General features: G+C 47.8%; 1 protein-coding gene across 3 annotated transcripts in view; it reads right to left on the reverse strand.

Annotated features, from left to right (window-relative positions):
• Positions 1-294: 294 nt before the first annotated feature.
• The window catches only part of LOC125969628 (palmitoyltransferase ZDHHC5-A), a 154,301-nt gene continuing 135,390 nt past the window's right edge, over positions 295-19,205 (reverse strand). For all 3 annotated transcript variants that reach the window (XM_068650863.1, XM_068650862.1, XM_068650864.1), the window contains one exon: positions 295-1,177. In XM_068650863.1, coding sequence (XP_068506964.1) covers positions 1,111-1,177 — 67 coding nt within the window. In that variant the 3' untranslated portion in view covers positions 295-1,110. The remainder of the gene's footprint in view (positions 1,178-19,205) is intronic.

The raw sequence follows: 19,205 nt of genomic DNA on the forward strand, positions 1-19,205 counted from the left end.
CTTTGCAATTCTATTCTCAGAGATTTACCCATAGACTGAGACTCCTTTTTGAAAGAACAGTGAGAGGTGTTTTCTTCATTTTAATTTTAAAGATATTTGTGCGCATACGCATCTGGGTAGGCGTGCACAAGATGCCGCATCGCCCAAACAGTTTGAAGTATTATACTGTATGTCCCACCTTTTCCGAGCCGATCACAGAGAAGTACTCTCAGATGGATACTGTGGAAAACGTCTTTCAGTGATTCAAATGTAGAGGCATTAGGGTAAAATAAATAAGGCATCTGGTCAAGACAATTAGAATAAGTTAGCATTTTTATTAACAAATTGATCGTTAAATTAAAATTTGATGATATAAAACAACAGTTTATAATCTGCAGAGATTCAACCAAACTATTAAGGGAAGCAACCTTGACTTTTCTACACATTTAACCCACATTTTTTTAGATCAACAAAATGTAATCCATAGAGTAAAACAAAAATTAAAAGCACAACACTTATATTTTAAAGCCCTTGAAAATAAATTTCAAAATATTTTTGAGAAATATTTACCTTGTCACTAACTTTATCCTTAATCTTGTCCAACATGGCCTACACTGGCTACTAATAATAATGTACATGCTGTATCTAGAATATAAACAATATCATTAACAAAAGTAGAATAAGGAAATTCACATTTCAAACCACATTATTTATTACCATTAACTTTGAATATTCACACTTAAAAATAAACAATGAAAAGGGAATTAGCATTTGTTCATTTTTCCCTTTCAGAGAATGAATTTAATATGCATTAATGGAACAAGTATCGTCATTCCCAACCACAGGCTGATACACGTGGGCCTGTTCAATTGATTGTATTTTTTATATATTTTTTAATAGCCTGGTCCCATTTTAGTCTTGTGTATATCAAATGATTCAATTTTACGAGCAGTTTTTAAGGTCAGCATAACAGACAGAGTTGATGAATAGTCTTCTTAGAATCTCAAAAGGAACCTGCAAATCGGTCCGGGGCTGAAAAATTGCTGAGCCTGAAACAGTCACTCTGGCTGATTGGTTGACGTGGTGGGAGGCAGAGGAAGTTGAGCAGGAGGATGACTAAAAAAAGCTGTACTAGTCCAACTGAGCAGTTCCATGTCGTCGACCTGGTCTGAGCAGTTCAATCTGGTCTAACTCAACCCTGATTACAGAAAAACACAAGTTCAAAAATCATTGCAACTCATCCAGTTTAATAGACAAGAAAATTATTTGGTTGTAGCAGAAATGATTAAATGCATGACAGATTGAGAAACTTGCAAGAAAAATATTTTGTCACAAAATTGTCTGTGGATGTGTAGGGTGGCAAACACTGAAGAAACAGACAAAACATCATACTCTGAATTGCATAAAGTCAAATGCCAAAGTTAAGGCATTACAATGTGCTTCTACTTCTGCCACAGTGGTGACCCCTGATGTGGGTCAACACACCTTGATGTGAGTCCGACAACTAATATCTGCCATTTGCCAAAGATGGCTGCAGTGTACACTCACACCCATTCTGCTGGATGCCCTCCAGCCACGTCCGCCTTCTCCGCTGCAGTCCTCAACCAGGGACGCTGCGTGCTTGCTAGTTCCCGTAACGGCGACTCAGATGACTAATGTATAGCAGCCCGGCACGCGGTACACGTCAGCTCGCAGGATGACGGAGATTCAGACTCGCAACCGGCCCAATCCATCAATCCCGCCAATCCAGTCGGCACCTACCGCCCGCACTTAAACGTGTAGCCCCTGTTTCAGGCTTGAGGAGAGCTGCTCGCCACAGTGGGTAAAGACCCAACCCAGCCGTCCTCATCGGACCTGGAATGTGGCCGACCACCGGTGTGCTTCATCCCACCTCCTCACGAGTTGTGAAGAGATCCGCACCCTCATCCTCATCGGTTTTCAAATGTGGCTGACCAGTGCTTGCCTCACCCCTCCTCCTCGCTGGCTGTGGCCCCTGTGAGATCCGCCACATCCTCAACGGACCCTGAATGTGGCCGACTACCAGCATGCCGATCCCTCTCCAGCTGCTGTGAACGATTTCCCAAGGTTCCACTGCCTTGTGAGTATTTGATCATATAAAAAATGCAGATGAGTCCATTTCTCCAAGTCCTTCTGCCTCGGGATGCTCTCATTTGAAACAGGGAAGTACTATTTTTGTGTTTACATATTGGGTAATTCAATGTACACGAGAATAAATTATGATGCAGCAAAAATTCAAATCAAAGGCATAGCTCGTAAATCATCCTATGATTAATAACAATAAAGGTCACAGAGGTCACAGATTGTCATATGCAGTTGTTGTATAGATGGAATATCTATCACTTTATGACATCATGGAGGCCGTATTAGATTATCAGAATGGGTAAGAATGTGGCAGTTGTTTTGTGGAATGTATATTGTCATATGCAGTCGTATGGATGGAATATTGATGTTTTTTTTTACATCATGGAGGTCATATTAAATTATGGTAATAGGTAAGAATGTAGCAGTTGTTGCCTCCCTTCTGAATCTTCCGTGATTGCGTGAATTACAAACACAAGCTCAGAATGTATATACCGTATTTCCAGACTATAAGTCACTCCGGAGTATAAATCGCACCAGCCATAAAATGCATAATAAAGCAGAAAAAAAAAACCTCTGTGTCACTTACTATAAACAACGCCGCTGCTGACTCCGGAAGTACATCGGCGCTGACGTCAGACTCGTCAGTTGCGGTTACAATTATTCCACAGGCCTATATAACTAAATATAAACTATATATCAAATAACTATAACATAATTAAGTTTATCGAACCATACGTGCAACTCCAAATCATTAAATCAATTGAAATATTTGTCCTATGTGTAAATTATAAACAACTCCACTGACTCCGGAAGTCAGTGGATGGATTCAGACTCATCATCATTTGCAGTTCTAATTAATTCCACAGGCCTATATAACTATATATAATGTCACGGTCGGGTGGAGCATGGAGCAGGACGACCAAGTGCAGCTTGGACCAGGGTTTATTGGTGAACTCAAAAAAGGCAAACTAACAGACTCGGCAACTGACATGACCTAACAAAACCTAACAACGAGACTGACCAAAAAGACGTGAAACAAAAAGACAGGGTGACATTACCGATGACAGGAACAGGAACCAAAAACACATCATGACATGAACACACAACATAAATCCAACACCGAACAACCAAAACCAATGATCCGACCGGAAGTGCGGGGCAGACAGGACTTATATACACGACAGGTAACGAGAGGCAGGTGGGAATAATCACACTGATCATGGGCACACAGGAGGGGAGGGGCGAGCACACAGACAGAAACCAAGACAACAGACACATAGTGGAGCAGTTGGGGACGAGACGTGACATATAAACTATACACCTAACGAGTTTATCTAACCATCCGTGTCGCTCCAAATCATTAAATCCATCGAAATCTTGGTCCTCTGTCACTTATAAACAACTCCACTGACTCTGAAAGTCAGTGGATGGAGACAGACTCATCGTCAGTTGCAGTTCCAACTATTCCCTCAAGGGGTTTAGTGTGAAAGTAACATGTGAAGTGATAAACTACTAGTAGGTGGATGGATGGATGGATGGAATCTCCCGTAGATCCGACGGATGAGTAGACTAGCAGTTATGTATTTCTGCAAGTCTTACCAGCACAAAGATTGTTTTAGGTGTCAATCGGCCGTGCCGTCACCTTGCCACCCTCTCGCTTTCAAAGGGTCGTTTGCCCGGCAGGTGCCGGTACTGCCACATGCAGGGCGGCCCAAGAAGGTGCAGCTTTACAACATCCCCAATCCAGTGTCAAGCAGGGAGGCATCAGGTTCTATTTTTTTAAAGTCTTTGGTATGACTCAGCCGGGGATCGAACCCACGACCTTCCAGTCTCAGGGCGGACACTCATACCACAAGGCCACTGAGCTAATAAGTAAGTAATGTGTTAATGATCAAGTAATAATGTGTTAATAATTTCACATATAAGTCGCTCCTGAGTGTAAGCCATACTATGAAAAAAAAACTGTGATTTATAGTCCGGAAAATATGGCATGTGAACTTTGATAAATACATACAACTATGTTGTCTTATTGGTATTACCTCATTTTTTTCATCTTCAGAAATTTGAGTGACAGAGCTTTTTTCCTAACTTCTTTGTTAGAATCCTCTACCCATAATGTCTACACGAAGATCTAACTTTTGTCATTTTCTTTAGAAAGTTCTTAAACGCTATCTGCACCTCGATACGGCGGATTACTTTTTACCACACATGTACCTTTGAACTACAACACCTATTCAACAGGTAGGTCTACGCATGATACTTACATTTTTTTTTCCCACATGTAACCTTTTGAACTTCAATGGCTAATACTCACCAGGCTTTTTTGTGGTTGTTGTTGTTGCTATTCCATTGACATTGAGCGCAATGATACTCACCATACAGTAATTTCTTCTTTATTGAAGCGGTCTCCAACCCCAGGGCCGTAGACCGATACCTTTTTGGTTTCATTAGGTACCGGACCCCACAAGAAAGTATAAATAACTTTTATTATTTCTTTTTTATTTATCTGAGTCTTTTATTTTGAAAAATGGACCGGATACTTTCCTACACCTCGTCACGTGAACAAAACTCATGTTATGTTATTGGTGTGATGTTATGAGGATGCTCCGAGTAAAGTTATATATCTTCCCATGGGCTCACCACCAGTGGGAGGGGCCAAAAGGGGTCGGGTGCTAAGTGAGCTGGGCGGCGGCCAAAGACGGGGCGGTCCGATACCCGGCTGCAGAAGCTGGCTCTTGGGACATGGAATGTCACCTCTCTGGCTGGAAAGGAGCCCGAGCTGGTGTGCGAGGCAGAAAAGTTACGACTAGACATAGTCGGACTTGCCTCTACACACAGTTTGGGCTCTGGTACAAGCTCTCTTGAGGAAAACTATATAAGCCCTCTTGAGATTTACTCTCTTTTACTCTGGAGTTGCCCACAGTGAGAGGCGTCAAGCAGGTATGGGCATACTTGTTGCCCTCCGGCTGGGCACCTGCACATTGGGGTTCACCCTGGTGAACGAGAGGGTAACCTCCCTCCGCCTTCGGGTAGGGGGACGGGTCCTGACTGTTTGTGTCTATGCACCAAATCGGCAGCTCAGAGTACTTTTGAGATTCCTTGGAGGAAGTGCTGGGAAGCACAATATTGTGCCTGCCCTTTTTGCAGTGCTTGGAGGAAGTGCTGGAGAGCGCTCCTTTTGGGGATTCCATCGTTCTACTGGGTGACTTCAATGCTCACGTGGGCAATGACAGTGAGACCTGGAAGGGCGTGATTGGGAGGAACAGCCCTACCGATCTGAACCCGAGTGGTTTTCTATTATTGGACTTCTGTGCTTGACACGGATTGTCAATAATGAACACCATGTTCAAACATATGAACAACATGTGCATGTGTGCACTTGGCACCAGGACACCCTAGGCCGCAGTTCGATAATCGACTTTGTAGTCCTGTCATCGGATCTGCGGCCACATGTTATGGACACCTGGGTGAAGAGAAGGACGGAGCTGTCAACTGATCACCACCTGGTGGTGGGTTGCCCCGATGGTGGGGGAAGATGCCGGTCCGACCCGGCAGACCCAAACATACTGTGAGGGTCTGCTGGGAACGTCTGACGGAATCCCATGCCAGGAAGAGCTTCAACTCCCATCTCCGGCAGAGCTTTTCCCACGTCCCGGATGAGGCGGGGGACATTGAGTCTGAGTGGACCATGTTCTGTGCCTCCATTGTTGAGGCAGGCCGTAAGGTGGTCAGTGCCTGTCGTGACGGTAACCCGCGAACCCGCTGGTGGACACCGGCAGTAAGGGATGCCGTCAAGCTGAAGAAGGAGGCCTATCGGGCCGTTCTGGCCTGTGGGACTACGGAGGCTAAGCAGAATGCGGCCTCGACGGTTGCTGAGGCAAAAACTCGGGCGCGGGAGGAGTTTGGCGAGGCCATGGAGAATGACTTCCGGACGGCTTCGAGGAAATTCTGGTCCACCATCCGGCGTCTCAGGAGGGGGAAGCAGGGCACCATCAACACTGTTTACAGTGGAGATGGCGAGCTGCTGACCTCGACTCGGGACGTCATGAGTCGTCGAAGACCTCAATTCCACCGACACATTGCGGAAGCAGGGCCTGGAGCTCTATACCCTCAGCAGGATTTTCGAGGGTGCATGGGAGTTCGCTCAACCAGTCCACATGTGTTTTGTGGACTTGGAGAAGGCGTTCGACCGTGTTCCTTGGGAAGTTCTGTGGAGGGTGCTTCGGGAGTACGGGGTGCCGAACCAGCTGATAAGGGCGGTTCGGTCCCTGTATCATTGATGCCAGAGTTTGGTCTGCATTTCCGGCAGTAAGTCGGATTCGTTCCCAGTGAGGGTTGGATTCCGCCAAGGCTGCCCTTTGTCACCGATTCTGTTCATAACTTTTATGGACAGAATTTCTAGGCGCAGCTGAGGCGTTGAGGGTGTCCGGTTTGGGGACCTCAGCATTGCATCTCTTTTTTGCAGACGACGTGGTGTTGTTGGCTTCTTCAAACCGTAATCTCCAGCTCTCACTGGAGCGGTTCACAGCCGAGTGTGAAGCGGTCGGGATTAGGGTCAGCACCTCCAAATCTGGGTCCATGGTCCTCGGTCGGAAAAGGGTTGAATGCCCTCTCCAGATCGGGGATGAGATCCTGCCCCAAGTGGAGGAGTTCAAGTATCTTGGGGTCTTGTTCACGAGTGAGGGCAGGATGGAACGCGAGATCGACAGGCGGATCAGCCGAAATGAGTTTCCTCCGCAGGGTGTGCGGGCTCTCCCTTAGAGATAGGGTGAGAAGCTCGGTCATCCGGGAGAGACTCGGAGTAGAGCCGGTGCTCCTCCACGTTGACAGGCGCCAGATGAGTTGGCTCAGGCATCGCATCAGGATGCCTCCTGGATGCTTCCATGGGAGGTGTTCCGGGCATGTCCGACCGGCAGGAGACCCCGTGGATGACCCATGACATGCTGGAGAGACTGTCTCTCAGCTGGCCTGGGAACGCCTTGGGATCCACCAGGATGAGATGGATGAACTGGCTGGGGAGAGGGAAGTCTGGGAGTCATTCCTAAAGCTGCTGCCCCCACGGCCCAACCCCGGATAAGCGGAAGAAGATGGATGAATGGATGGAATTAAGCATGGAAATAAGGGTTAAAGGGTGTGTTGGGACCAGGGTGTGTGTTCTTTCTATTCCTCGTTTTACGAGTATGTTGAATAAAGTTTTTTTCGTGACACACCTGCGTCTCCTTTCCTTTGCCACCACAATACCCTTGTTTCTATGCCGGTCGTATTATTTAAATTTGTTGTATTCATCCGCCAAACCTTAAAAGCCGATGTAGGCACCAGATCCACTCTGTGTTCAGATCGGATCCTTAACACTTTTGATGACGTCACGCTATATGATTGGCTGAAAAGACAGTATGGTGATATTTAAGATTGTGGGTTGGTATGTTTTGCGGAAATGGGATTGTAATTCAAACACGGATGATTTTAGAAAACTTCTAAAAGCAATGTGCAATCGGTGATTATTTGATTTATTGATGCTACATTTAATTTTGATTTGATTTGTATTTTCTAGAATTGTTCTGAAGTTTTCGTCGCAAAAATCGTGATGTCAAACGCCTGTCTGTGAAAACATTGTCTGAAACAAATCCTGTCCGTGGTGCTCCAAATGTTGGGGATCAAGTCGAGTCAAGTATATTTATATAGCCCTAAATCATAGGCAAGCCTTGCCTTAAGCTCCATTGTAGTTTCTGGTGGAAGATTGTCAAGTCTTTCTTCCCACCGAGTGACTCTTTCACTGCCTATGCTCGGTGTTCCAAGGGGTGGGACACTTTTCAGAAAACTTTTCCTGGACTTAAGGCGGCTTTTGGCTGGTACATGGCCGAAGAGAGGATGTCTTTGGTCAGTGGACTGTTGTTGTCGCTTTTCCTTGCTTGCTGCTTGTCTACGTATCTCTGGTGGGGTTATTCCTGCCAGGATGTACAGGTGCTCTATAGGCGTTGATTTTAGACAGTGATAAGACAGCAGGTAGCATTTAGGGCGGGGTCCAGCTTCTTGGCATGGGCAGCTCGCTCCCATACTGGGCAAGCATACCCCGTGGCTGAGTAGCAGAGAGCAAGTGCAGTTGTCTTGAGAGTCTGTGGATTAGCACCCCATGTTGATGTGTGCCAGTGAGCTTGCGGACAATGTTGTTCCTCGCAGCTACTTTGCACTTAGTCTTCTCAGTGTGGGTCTTAAAGGAGAGGCATCTATCCAGGGTTACCCCTAGGTAGACTGGGTGCTCACAGTGTTCAACGGGGGTTCCTAACCAGCTGACCTTCAGTTGGCGCTTAGCCTCACGATTTCGCAGGTGGAAGGCACACACCTGTGTCTTAGATGGGTTTGCACGTAGGTGGTTTTCTTCATAGTAGGGTGTTAGAGCTCTGTCAGAGCATTGGAGAGTCTGTCTTCCACGATTTTGAAATCAGTGGCTTGTGCACCTATGCCAAGATCGTCTGCATAGATGAAGCGACGTGTGTGTGCACTTTTTGGTTGGTCGTTGGTGTAGATGTTGAAGAGAAGTGGTGCAAGCACACTTCCCTGTGGGAGGCCATTCTTGAGTCTTCGCCACCTGCTTTTCTTTCCTCCAAGTTCAACAAAAAAGCGCCTGTTTTCAAGCATGCTTTCAATCAGCTCTGTCAGATGGATGTCTCTTGTGGTCTCCAGGATCTTGCTGAGGAGACCTCTGTGGTTGACTGTATCATAGGCAGCTGAGAGGTCGACAAGCACCACACCAGTTACCATCCCTTCCTCATAACCATCTTCGATGTACTGGGTGAGGTTGAGTACTTGGCTAGTTGTCGACTTGCCAGGGCGGAAACCTGCTTGTTCAGGGATGAGGTGTTCGTCAACAAAGGAGCCGATTCTGTTGAGGATTAGACGTTCGAAGAGCTTGGAGGTGTGACTCAGAAGTGAGATTGGTCTAAAGTTCTTGGGAGCGGATGGGTCTTTTCCAGGTTTTAGCAGTGCTATAATGTGGGCCTTCTTCCAGATGTTGGGGAGCTTGTGTGTTGTCAGGCACTTGTAAAGCTGTAGGAGCCATGTCTAGGCCTTGTAACCGAAGTGCTTGATCTGTTCGGTTGCGATGTTATCCAGTCCAATGGCTTTTCCTGGTTTGAGGGTAGCGCTTCCCCCTTCCAGCTCTTCCATGGTGAACTGTCTTGCAAATGCAGGGTCCTCGATGTATTTTTTGCGGTTCAGTTTGATCTTTTTCGAGCTCTTTCCACTCTTTCCATTTTCAAGCAATTGGTTGGCAACTTGGTTAGCAGTGACTTTTGGGCGCTGACAAGCTGCTTTAGGGTCACCCCGTAGCTTCTGAATAAGTGTCCATGCTCTCTTGCTGTTTTTTGACATGTCTGTGGACTCAATAAGAGCATTCCAGGTCTTGCTTCACTCTTGGGCAATGCTTTTCATCACCTTCTCACCTTGGGCAATTGTCTCCTCTGAGAGGGAATCTGATTCAAACATGCTGATATAATTGTCATAGAGTCCTGCACAGTCCTTTGCGAGACCAGAACGCTACAGCCACGGGGGATATGTTTCTGAGCAGTTTTCAGCACCAGGTTAGCAAAATGGTCATAGTTTGTGCTAACTGGTATTACATTCTTGATCTTCTCTTCCAGCTCGTTGGTGAATCCTCCCCAGTCTGCTTTCTTGTAGTTGAAGCGCCTTTTGTAGGGCACGATGGTTGGGACTACAGCCGCCTTGATTTGGATCCCGATCGGACGGTGTTGGCTTGATGGAATAGGGTCTAGCACAGTCTTTTTACACAGTCCAGCAATGTTATTTGTGACCATGGTGAGATCTGGATTATAGCCCCGTTTCCAGCGAGCACTAAGGAACGAGCATGGTAGCTTGGGGTCATGGATAAGACTTTGTTGGTTGGCTTCTATCCATTCCTCAACTGCTTCTCCATCCTTGTTCATTTCAGGGTAGCCCCACTGGATACTGTGGCTGTTGAAGTCACCAATAATGATCTGTGGTTTGTTGTGTACTTTGGGGATTGGCTGGGAGAATATGAAGTCTACAGGTGGTGGTTTATAGACAGATGTTACTACAGCACTGCTTAGCTCGACAGATAGGACTTCGATATCATGGTCATCTGACATGTCTGTGTCTTCTATAGCTAAACCTGTTTTTACAAATATGGCACTGCCGTACTGCCTGTGAGGTCGTTCAATGGCCAGGACAATTCCTGGTATGGTAGGGCGATTATTTTCACTCCCTCTGTGTGTCTCTTGCAAGCAGAGCACGTCACAGTGTTGTCTGCTGCATAGATCGGCTAAGATTGTTCGTTTTGCAGAGGAGAACCCTTCGATGTTCACAGATAGGACCGCCAATGCTGGTCGTGAGGAGGTTCCTCCTTTCCAAGATCGACCTTTGTGTCTATCTCCAGGCATGATGTTGTTTTTTGTTCTGTAGCTTTGTGGCTTGTGTTAGGGTTTACAGATTATCTTGATTATCTTGATCGTATGATTATGTTGGAACGTAGACTAGAATTATTAACTTTGTTTAAACATTTTACCTTTCTTTGACTCTGAAAAGTTTAACCATTCAGTTGTTGAAACTTTCCAAATGTCATCTAAAATGCCCCACTAGTTCTTGTTTCCATGACGTTGTAAAACAATGAGCTGGGACCCTCCGCACTGATTAACCAGTTGCTGAGGTGACCACCAAACATGTCCAATGTCACCCCCACCCTACCTGTTCTCAATAAATATGCTCTTGCAAGAGACCAAAGGCAGACTTTGTTCGAACACTGCTGTACCTACAGTAACGAGCAAATTCTCCACTTGCAAGTGTTTAAAGGGCATACTGTCTCCCGTGTGGTTCTTGCAAAATAAGTTAGAGTGAGCACCAGTCTAACATTTTTGGTGCCGTGACCCGGATTCTCTCATACGTGCCATCTGGCATACGGAGGAAGACACGTTGTACACCGTCGACGGGCCAGCGTCCATTAGCCGGATCTGGTAAAGAAAGACCTGGGAAGGAAATTCTTCGCTGGGCCAGCATCTTAGGTCTGCCTTCGTCTTACAGAGGTGGATTGACGGGATCTGGCAGTGCAACGAACCAGGTGACAAGTAAGTTAAAGCCCTAAAGTTGTGTGATTGTGCTGTTGTGAAACGCGTACAGGTAAAAGTAAAAGTGCAGAAGAAAAAAGTACAAGTAAATAGGCGGGACAGAAGATCTTAAATCTTGTGGAAGGAGGGGGTGTTGTAGAGTCCCCCTCCGGATGAGATGGCTCTTCTGGAGCAGTGGTTCTCAAACTGTTTTATATATTTTTGTAACATCTCATGTACCCTCTAGAGTACCTCCGTGTACCCTCATTTGACAACCACTGTTCTAAAGAGTACTACTTCACGTTGGCAGGGCTGGGTAACAGGACTGTTGTCTTTAGTTCCCAGGGAAGGAGGGGGTGTTGTAGAGTCCCCTCTCCGGATGAAGCAGCTCTTTTTATTAAAGAGGACTTCGCGTAGGCAGGGATAAGAAACTTGTGTGGTTGAGAGTGTGACTGGTCGGATAAATTGACTAAAAAGCAGTTCGAGCATTGATCCACGGCAATAACACAGGCTAGTAATTTGTTGAAAGGTCAATTTAAACCTGCATTGAGGATCCTCAAAGAAAGAAAAATAGTGGGAAAAAAATTGTATAAACCTAAAATACCAAGTTAAGATGGGACATCCATCCATCCATCCATCCATCTTCTTGCGCTTATCCGGGGTCGGGTCGCGGGAGCAGCAGCTTTAGGAGGGACTCCCAGACTTCCCTCTCCCCAGCCACTTCATCCAGCTCATCCCGGGGGATCCCAAGGCGTTCCCAGGCCAGCTGAGAGACATAGTCTCTCCAGCGCATCCTGGGTCGTCCCCGGGGTCTCCTACCGGTGGGACATGCCCGGGACACCTCCCCAGGGAGGCGTCCAGGAGGCATCCTGATTAGATGCCCAAGCCACCTCATCTGGCCCCTCTCAACGTGAAGGAGTAGCGACTCTACTCCAAGTCTCTCCCGGATGACCGAGCTTCTCCCCCTATCTCTAAGGGAGAGCCCGGACATCCTGCGGAGAAAACTCATTTCGGCCGCTTGTATCCGGGATCTCGTTCTTTCGGTCACGACCCATAGCTCGTGACCATAGGTGAGGGTAGAAGCGTAAATCGACCGGTAAATTGAGAGCTTTGCCTTTTGGCTCAGCTCTCTCTTCACCACAACGGACCGGTACAGGGTCCGCATTACTGCTGACGCTGCACCGATCCGCCTGTCGATCTCGCGCTCCATCCTCCCCTCACTCGTGAACAAGACTCCAAGATACTTGAACTCCTCCACTTGGGGCAGGATCTCATCCCCGATCCGGAGAGGGCATTCCACCCTTTTCCGATCGAGGACCATGGACTCAGATTTGGAGGTGCTGACCCTCATCCCGACCACACTCGGCTGCGAACCGTTCCAGAGAGAGCTGGAGATCACGGCCTGAAGAAGCCAACAGCACCACGTCATCTGCAAAAAGCAGAGACGCGATGCTGAGGTCCCCAAACCGGACCCCCTCAACGCCTTGGCTGCGCCTAGAAATTCTGTCCATAAAAATTATGAACAGAATCGGTGACAAAGGGCAGCCTTGGCGGAGTCCAACCCTCACTGGGAACGAATCCGACTTAATGCCAGAAATGCGGACCAGACTCTGGCATCGGTGATACAGGGACCGAACCGCCCTTATCAGTTGGCTCGGCACCCCGTACTCCCGAAGCACCCTCCACAGAACCTCCCGAGGGACATGGTCGAACGCCTTCTCCAAATCCACAAAACACATGTGGACTGGTTGGACGAACTCCCATGCACCCTCGAGGATCCTGCCGAGGGTGTAGAGCTGGTCCACTGTTCCACGGCCAGGACGAAAGCCACACTGCTCCTCCTGAATCCGAGGTTCGACCTCCCGACGGACCCTCCTCTCCAGCACCCCTGAATAGACCTTACCAGGGAGGCTGAGGACTGTGATTCCCCTGTAATTGGAACACACCCTCCGGTCCCCCTTCTTAAAGAGGGGAACCACCACCCCAGTCTGCCAATCCAGAGGCACTGTCCCTGATGTCCACGCAACGTTATAGAGGCGTGTCAGCCATGACAGCCCCACAACATCCAGAGCTTTTAAGAACTCGGGGCGGATCTCATCCACCCCCGGGGCCTTGCCACCGAGGAGTTTTTTAACTACCTCAGTGACTTCGACCCCAGAGATTGGAGAATCCGCCTCAAGAGTCTCTAGGCCCTGCTTCCTCAATGGAAGGCGTGTAGGTGGAATTGAGGAGGTCTTCGAAGTATTCTCCCCACCGACTCACGACGTCCCGAGTCGAGGTCAGAAGCACGCCATCCCCACTGTAAACAGTGTTGACGTTGCACTCCTTCCCCCTCCTGAGACGCCGGATGGTGGACCAGAATTTCCTCGAAGCCGTCCGAAAGTCATTCTCCATGGCCTCACCAAACTCCTCCCACGCCCGGGTTTTTGCCTCAGCAACCGCCGAAGCCGCGTTCCGCTTGGCCATCCGGTACCTGTCAGCTGCCTCCGGAGTCCCGCAGGCCAAAACGGCCCGATAGGACTCCTTCTTCAGCTTAACGGCATCCCTTACTGCCGGTGTCCACCAGCGGGTTCGGGTATTGCCGCCACGACAGGCACCAACGACCTTACGGCCACAGCTCCGGTCGGCCGCCTCAACAATGGAGGCGCGGAACATGGTCCACTCAGACTCAATGTCCGCCGCCTCCCCCGGGACGTGGGAAAAGCTCTGCCGGAGGTGGGAGTTGAAGCTCTTCCTGACAGGAGATTCTGCCAGACGTTCCCAGCAGACCCTCACAGAGCGTTTGGGTCTGCCAGTTCGGACCGGCATCTTCCCCCACCATCGGAGCCAACCCACCACCAGGTGGTGATCAGTTGACAGCTCTGCCCCTCTCTTCACCCGAGTGTCCAAAACATGCGGCCGCAAATCCGATGACACGACTACAAAGTCGATCATCGAACTGCGGCCTAGGGTGTCCTGATGCCAAGTGCACACATGGACACCCTTATGCTTGAAAATGGTGTTCATTATTGAAAATCCGTGTCGAGCACAGAAGTCCAACAATAGAACACCGCTCGGGTTCAGATCGGGGGGGCCGTTCCTCCCAATCATGCCCTTCCAGGTCTCACTGTCATTGCCCACGTGAGCATTGAAGTCACCCAGTAGAACGATGGAGTCCCCAGAAGGAGCGCTCTCCAGCACTTCCTCCAGGGAACCCAAGAAGGGTGGGTACTCTGAGCTGCCGTTTGGGGCATAGACACAAACAACAGTCAGGACCCGTCCCCCCACCCGAAGGCGGAGGGAGGCTACCCTCTCGTTCACCGGGGTGAACCCCAATGTGCAGGCGCCTAGCCGGGGGGCAATAAGTATACCCACACCTGCTCGACGCCTCTCACCGTGGGCAACTCCAGAGTGGAAGAGAGTCCAGCCCCTCTCGAGAGGGCTTGTACCGGAACCCAAACTGTGCGTGGAGGCTAGTCCTACTATATCTAGTCGGAATTTTTCTGCCTCGCACACCAGCTCGGGCTCCTTTCTAGCCAGAGAGGTGACATTCCATGTCCCAAGAGCCACCTTCTGCAGCCGGGGATCAGACCGCCAAGGTCCCTGCTTTTGGCTGCCGCCCAGCTCACATTGCACCCGGCCCCTTCGGCCCCTTCCACAGGTGGTGAGCCTATGGGAAGGGGGATCCACGTTTCCTTTTCGGGCTATGCCCGGCCGGGCCCCATGGGCGAAGGCCCGGCCACCAGACGCTCGCCTTTGAGCCCCGCCTCCAGGCCTGGCTCCAGAGGGAGGGCCCAGGTGACCCCCGTCCGGGCGAGGGAAAACTGAGTCCATTTATATCACTCATAAGATGGGACATAAAAACGGTAAATCTCTAGCTCTTGAAGGAGATGAGAAGTACATGGCGAGTAAATTTCTTAATTGTATGCGATACACGCCGAAGTGGAAGAAAAAGTATGGAGTAGAAGGGAAGTTGAAAATTGAAGTGTGGAAGATAGTGGTTGATGTTTTGGAGGAGAGTGTGGCTCGGAAGACAAAGGGACTGAGAAAGGAAAGAAAAGAGAAATAATTTAATTGTGCTAGAATGTGGTTGAAAGCTTCACAAGAGAGAAGAGAACAAATTCAAAAGACAAACGCTATAAAGGTAAAAAGTGATGAGGCTGCGAGTATGTTTGTCAGGCCGGAAGACAATGAGGCCACAGTGCGCAGGTGCACAGTCCCGGCCGCAGCTCAAGCCGCAGCTCAAGCCACAGCTCAAGCAGAGGGGCAAGAGGAGCTTTCTGCTCCTATGCAAAACTTGTATCCAAGTTTAACAGACCTGCACCCTCCCCCATATAACAGCAAAAAAGGTAAGGGTCACATTATTAGAACTCCTGTGCGAACAAGAAGTATGACCAATGCTGCTAGATTTTCCCAAAATTTAGACAATGTTGATGTGTGCCCAAATCCTATTGTGGGGGAAGGCCACCCTCCACATACATATGTTTTTCGGCCATGGACTTTGGAAGAGGCAAGAAAAGCAGTTGAAGGGGTTACCCCTGTTGCAGAAGACCCAGATATATGGGCAGAAGACATGGCTGGAATCATACATTCCTATAGACCGAATGGGCATGAGGCAGGAGAAGCTGCAATGTCTTCTTTGGGAAAAGACTGGGCCAAGGTTAGAGGAAATTATACAGGTAGAAATAACCAAGGGCCTTTCCCCTATTCCGTTGAGGGAAATCAATTGGAAGGGGAGTATGCAGCACAATGGAATGATCTTGTGCAAAGAGTGTGAACTATATTTCAAAGACGAGCGAATTGTGGTCATTTGGCAGGAATAAAACAGAAGCCTGGGGAAGATACTGATGATTTTCGCTTGAGACTTGAAAAAGAATTCAGGGTGCATAGTGGCATCCCATTCAATGATGCAGCTGAGAGTGCTTATCAGCAACAGCTTAAAAATGCGCTCCTCACTAATTTCCGCCCTGAAATAGGCAACTGGGTGAGGAAACATTTGGTGGAAGTGGATATTGCAAGTGTGACGACAACTATGCAATGGGCCAGACATGCTGAAAAAGAGGCAAAAGTTCTGATGTATTTCATCTAGGTGATGATGATGATGATGAACTAGACGAAGATACAACCGTCTTCTTCCAAGGGTCCCAACGGGGCAGAGGAAGAGGTAGAGGCCAACAAGGTCGAAGGCCGCCATATAATTCAAAATCCCCATCAGATTCAGAGACCTGTTGGAACTGTGGGAAACGTGGACACTGGTCAAAAGAGTGTTTTAGAAAAAAACAAAACCAATCAAGGGGTGGAAGGAAGAGGCAGAGGAAAAGCCACATTTTCAGCATGACTAGATTCCTCCCCTTTGACCTCGTGCTCCTACAGAGGAAGAAATAGTAGATGTCCATACAGCTACCAAGCAGTTTACTGAGTGAAGCTCGAAAACAATTGTCCCGACCTGAATCAGAAATGACTTGTAACCAACTACATGTCACCATGAACATCCTCACTGATCTTGATATCTTGAAAGTTTTCTCAGTGACACAGACGTAACCTTGACAATCACTGCTCTGTACACTGATCGCAGGTCATTTGCAGCTGCTGCTCTGCTCCTGCCCGCTCCTCAGAAAGACAAATACAAGTCGGCTATACCCCACATTTCATTGTTTAAACCTCACAGTATAACATGGGCAGATGTGGGTTGCCGAATTAAACTTGCCGGATCTGTCACTGATTATGAGGATAAAGGTGATGGGTGGAGCTACAGTACCAGTTGTGATATGTGGAAGCAAACAGTGTATGAAGTGGCTTTTGGAAGGGTATGCACTTATGTGCTCCACTGACTAGTTAATGTTTGTTTGACTGAGATGGAGGAGAGGGAATTGGCTGAGCTTCCTGAAAAACTCTGGACAAAGGGCCCGTCTGATGTAGGACTTTTAACGTCCATTCCCCCAGTACAGATCAAACCAAGATCAGAGTGGCGTCCAAGAGTTAAGCAATAGCCTTTAAAACATGAGGCAATAAATGTGATTGCCCCTTTTATAAATGATCTTTTGACAGGAAGAATCATTAGGAAGTGTTCGGATTCTCCTTGCAACACTCCTATTTTTCCAGTCCAAAAGGCCAATAAAATTGATTGGCGAATGATACAAGATTTACGAGCAGTAAATGAAGCAGTGCAGACAGGAGCACCTAATGTGCCTGACCCACACACACTTCTAAACACTTTGAAGCCTAACCAGAAGTTTTTCACAGTAATTGATCTTAGCAATGCATTTTTCTCAGTGCCAATCCACCCAGACTCACAGTTTTGGTTTGCGTTTACCTTTAAAGGACAAAGTTATACGTACACCAGATTGCCACAGGGATTTGCTGATAGTCCAACTATTTTCATTCAAGCTATCATGGCCTGTTTGGCTGATTTTCAAATGTCAAACAAAAGCCAACTTCTAGTTTATTTCGATGATCTCCTGATAGCCTCTGAAACTGAAGCTGGTTGCAAGGAAGACTCCTTAGCTTTGTTACACTATCACTGCAAAACAGGGAATAAAGTAAGTAAAAACAAACTACAATGGGTCAGACAGGAAGTGAACTATTTAGGTCACACGTTGTCAGCTGCTGGAAGACAGATACAGAAAACCAGAAAGCAAATCATTGCAGATGCATCGAAACCTGAAACAAAAAAACAAATGATGTCATTTTTGGGGCTCTGCAATTACTGCAGAGCATGGATCCCACATTATGCGGAAAAGACGCAACCGCTGCTGAATATTGTGCATGGAGTCTCCATGGCAATGACAGAAAAAATAATATGGACACCTGTCGCGGATGATGCTTTTGTAGTGCTGAAACAGGCTCTGATGGAAACTACAACCCTTATCTTGCCAGACTACAATAAAAAAATTGTGCAAACAGCAGACTGCAGGAATGGTTTTATGACCTCAGTGTTGCTGCAGAGTCATGGCAGCAAGCTAAGACCAATTGCATTTTATTCAAAAAAATTGGATCCAGTGGCTCAATCCTTACCAGACTGTGTCCAAGCAGTATGCGCGGCAGCGTTTGCAATGACACTATCCGCGGATGTGGTCCTCTTCCACAAAATGGAACTGCTAGTTCCACATGCTGTAGATGTGTTGCTACTGCAAAGCAAAATGAACTTTTTGTCACCCGCCAGACACCTGTCCTACACTGTTACACTTCTGTCACAACCGCATAATTGTGATAAAGACGTGCACAGTCCTTAACCCAGCAACGTTGATTCCGTTGCCAGGGGATGGAATCCCACATAACTGTTTGGATGCTATAGAACATCTACAGCTGCCCAGACAAGATTTAAGTGACACACCACTTGACAAAGGGGAAAAGTGGTTTGTGGATGGATCATGTTCAAAGGATCCTAAAGGAAACAATCAAAGTGGTTATGCAATTGTGAAATTGCCAAACCAGATTGTTGAAGCAGAGAAACTTCCATACAACAGGTCAGCGCAGGCTGCTGAGCCAATTGCGCTAACAAGCGCTTGTCAATTAGCGGAAGATAAGGAAGTCACTGTATACACAGACAGTCAGTATGCGTTTTCTACTCTATTCTATTTTGCGAAACAATGGGAGCGCAGAGGGATGACAACATCAACCGGTAAGCCGGTTACCCATGCCTCCTTGTTAAAAGACTTGTTGCAAACCATCCATTTACCTGCTAAACTAGCTGTCTGTAAATGTGCTGCTCACACCACAGGCACAGATGAAGTCTCAAATGGAAACAGATTAGCAGACAAAATTGCTAAAGAAGCAGCAGCAGGGAAACATGGTCATGAATTTTTTAAAATAGATTCCGAGGACACGCAACTCATAGATAAAACACCAAGTTCCTGGGGGTGCACATCAGTGAGGACCTCTCCTGGTCCGCAAACACCTCGTCACTGGCAAAGAAAGCTCAGCGCCGCCTGTACTTCCTGCGGAAGCTCAGGCGTGCATGTGCTCCTCAGGCAGTCCTGTCCACATTCTACCGTGGCACCGTTGAGAGCGTCCTCACCAGTTGCATCGCTGTCTGGGGTGGTAACTGCACTGAACAGAACTTGAAGGCCC

Source organism: Syngnathus scovelli, chromosome 5 (assembly GCF_024217435.2).
Source record: "Syngnathus scovelli strain Florida chromosome 5, RoL_Ssco_1.2, whole genome shotgun sequence".
Lineage (NCBI taxonomy): Eukaryota > Metazoa > Chordata > Actinopteri > Syngnathiformes > Syngnathidae > Syngnathus > Syngnathus scovelli.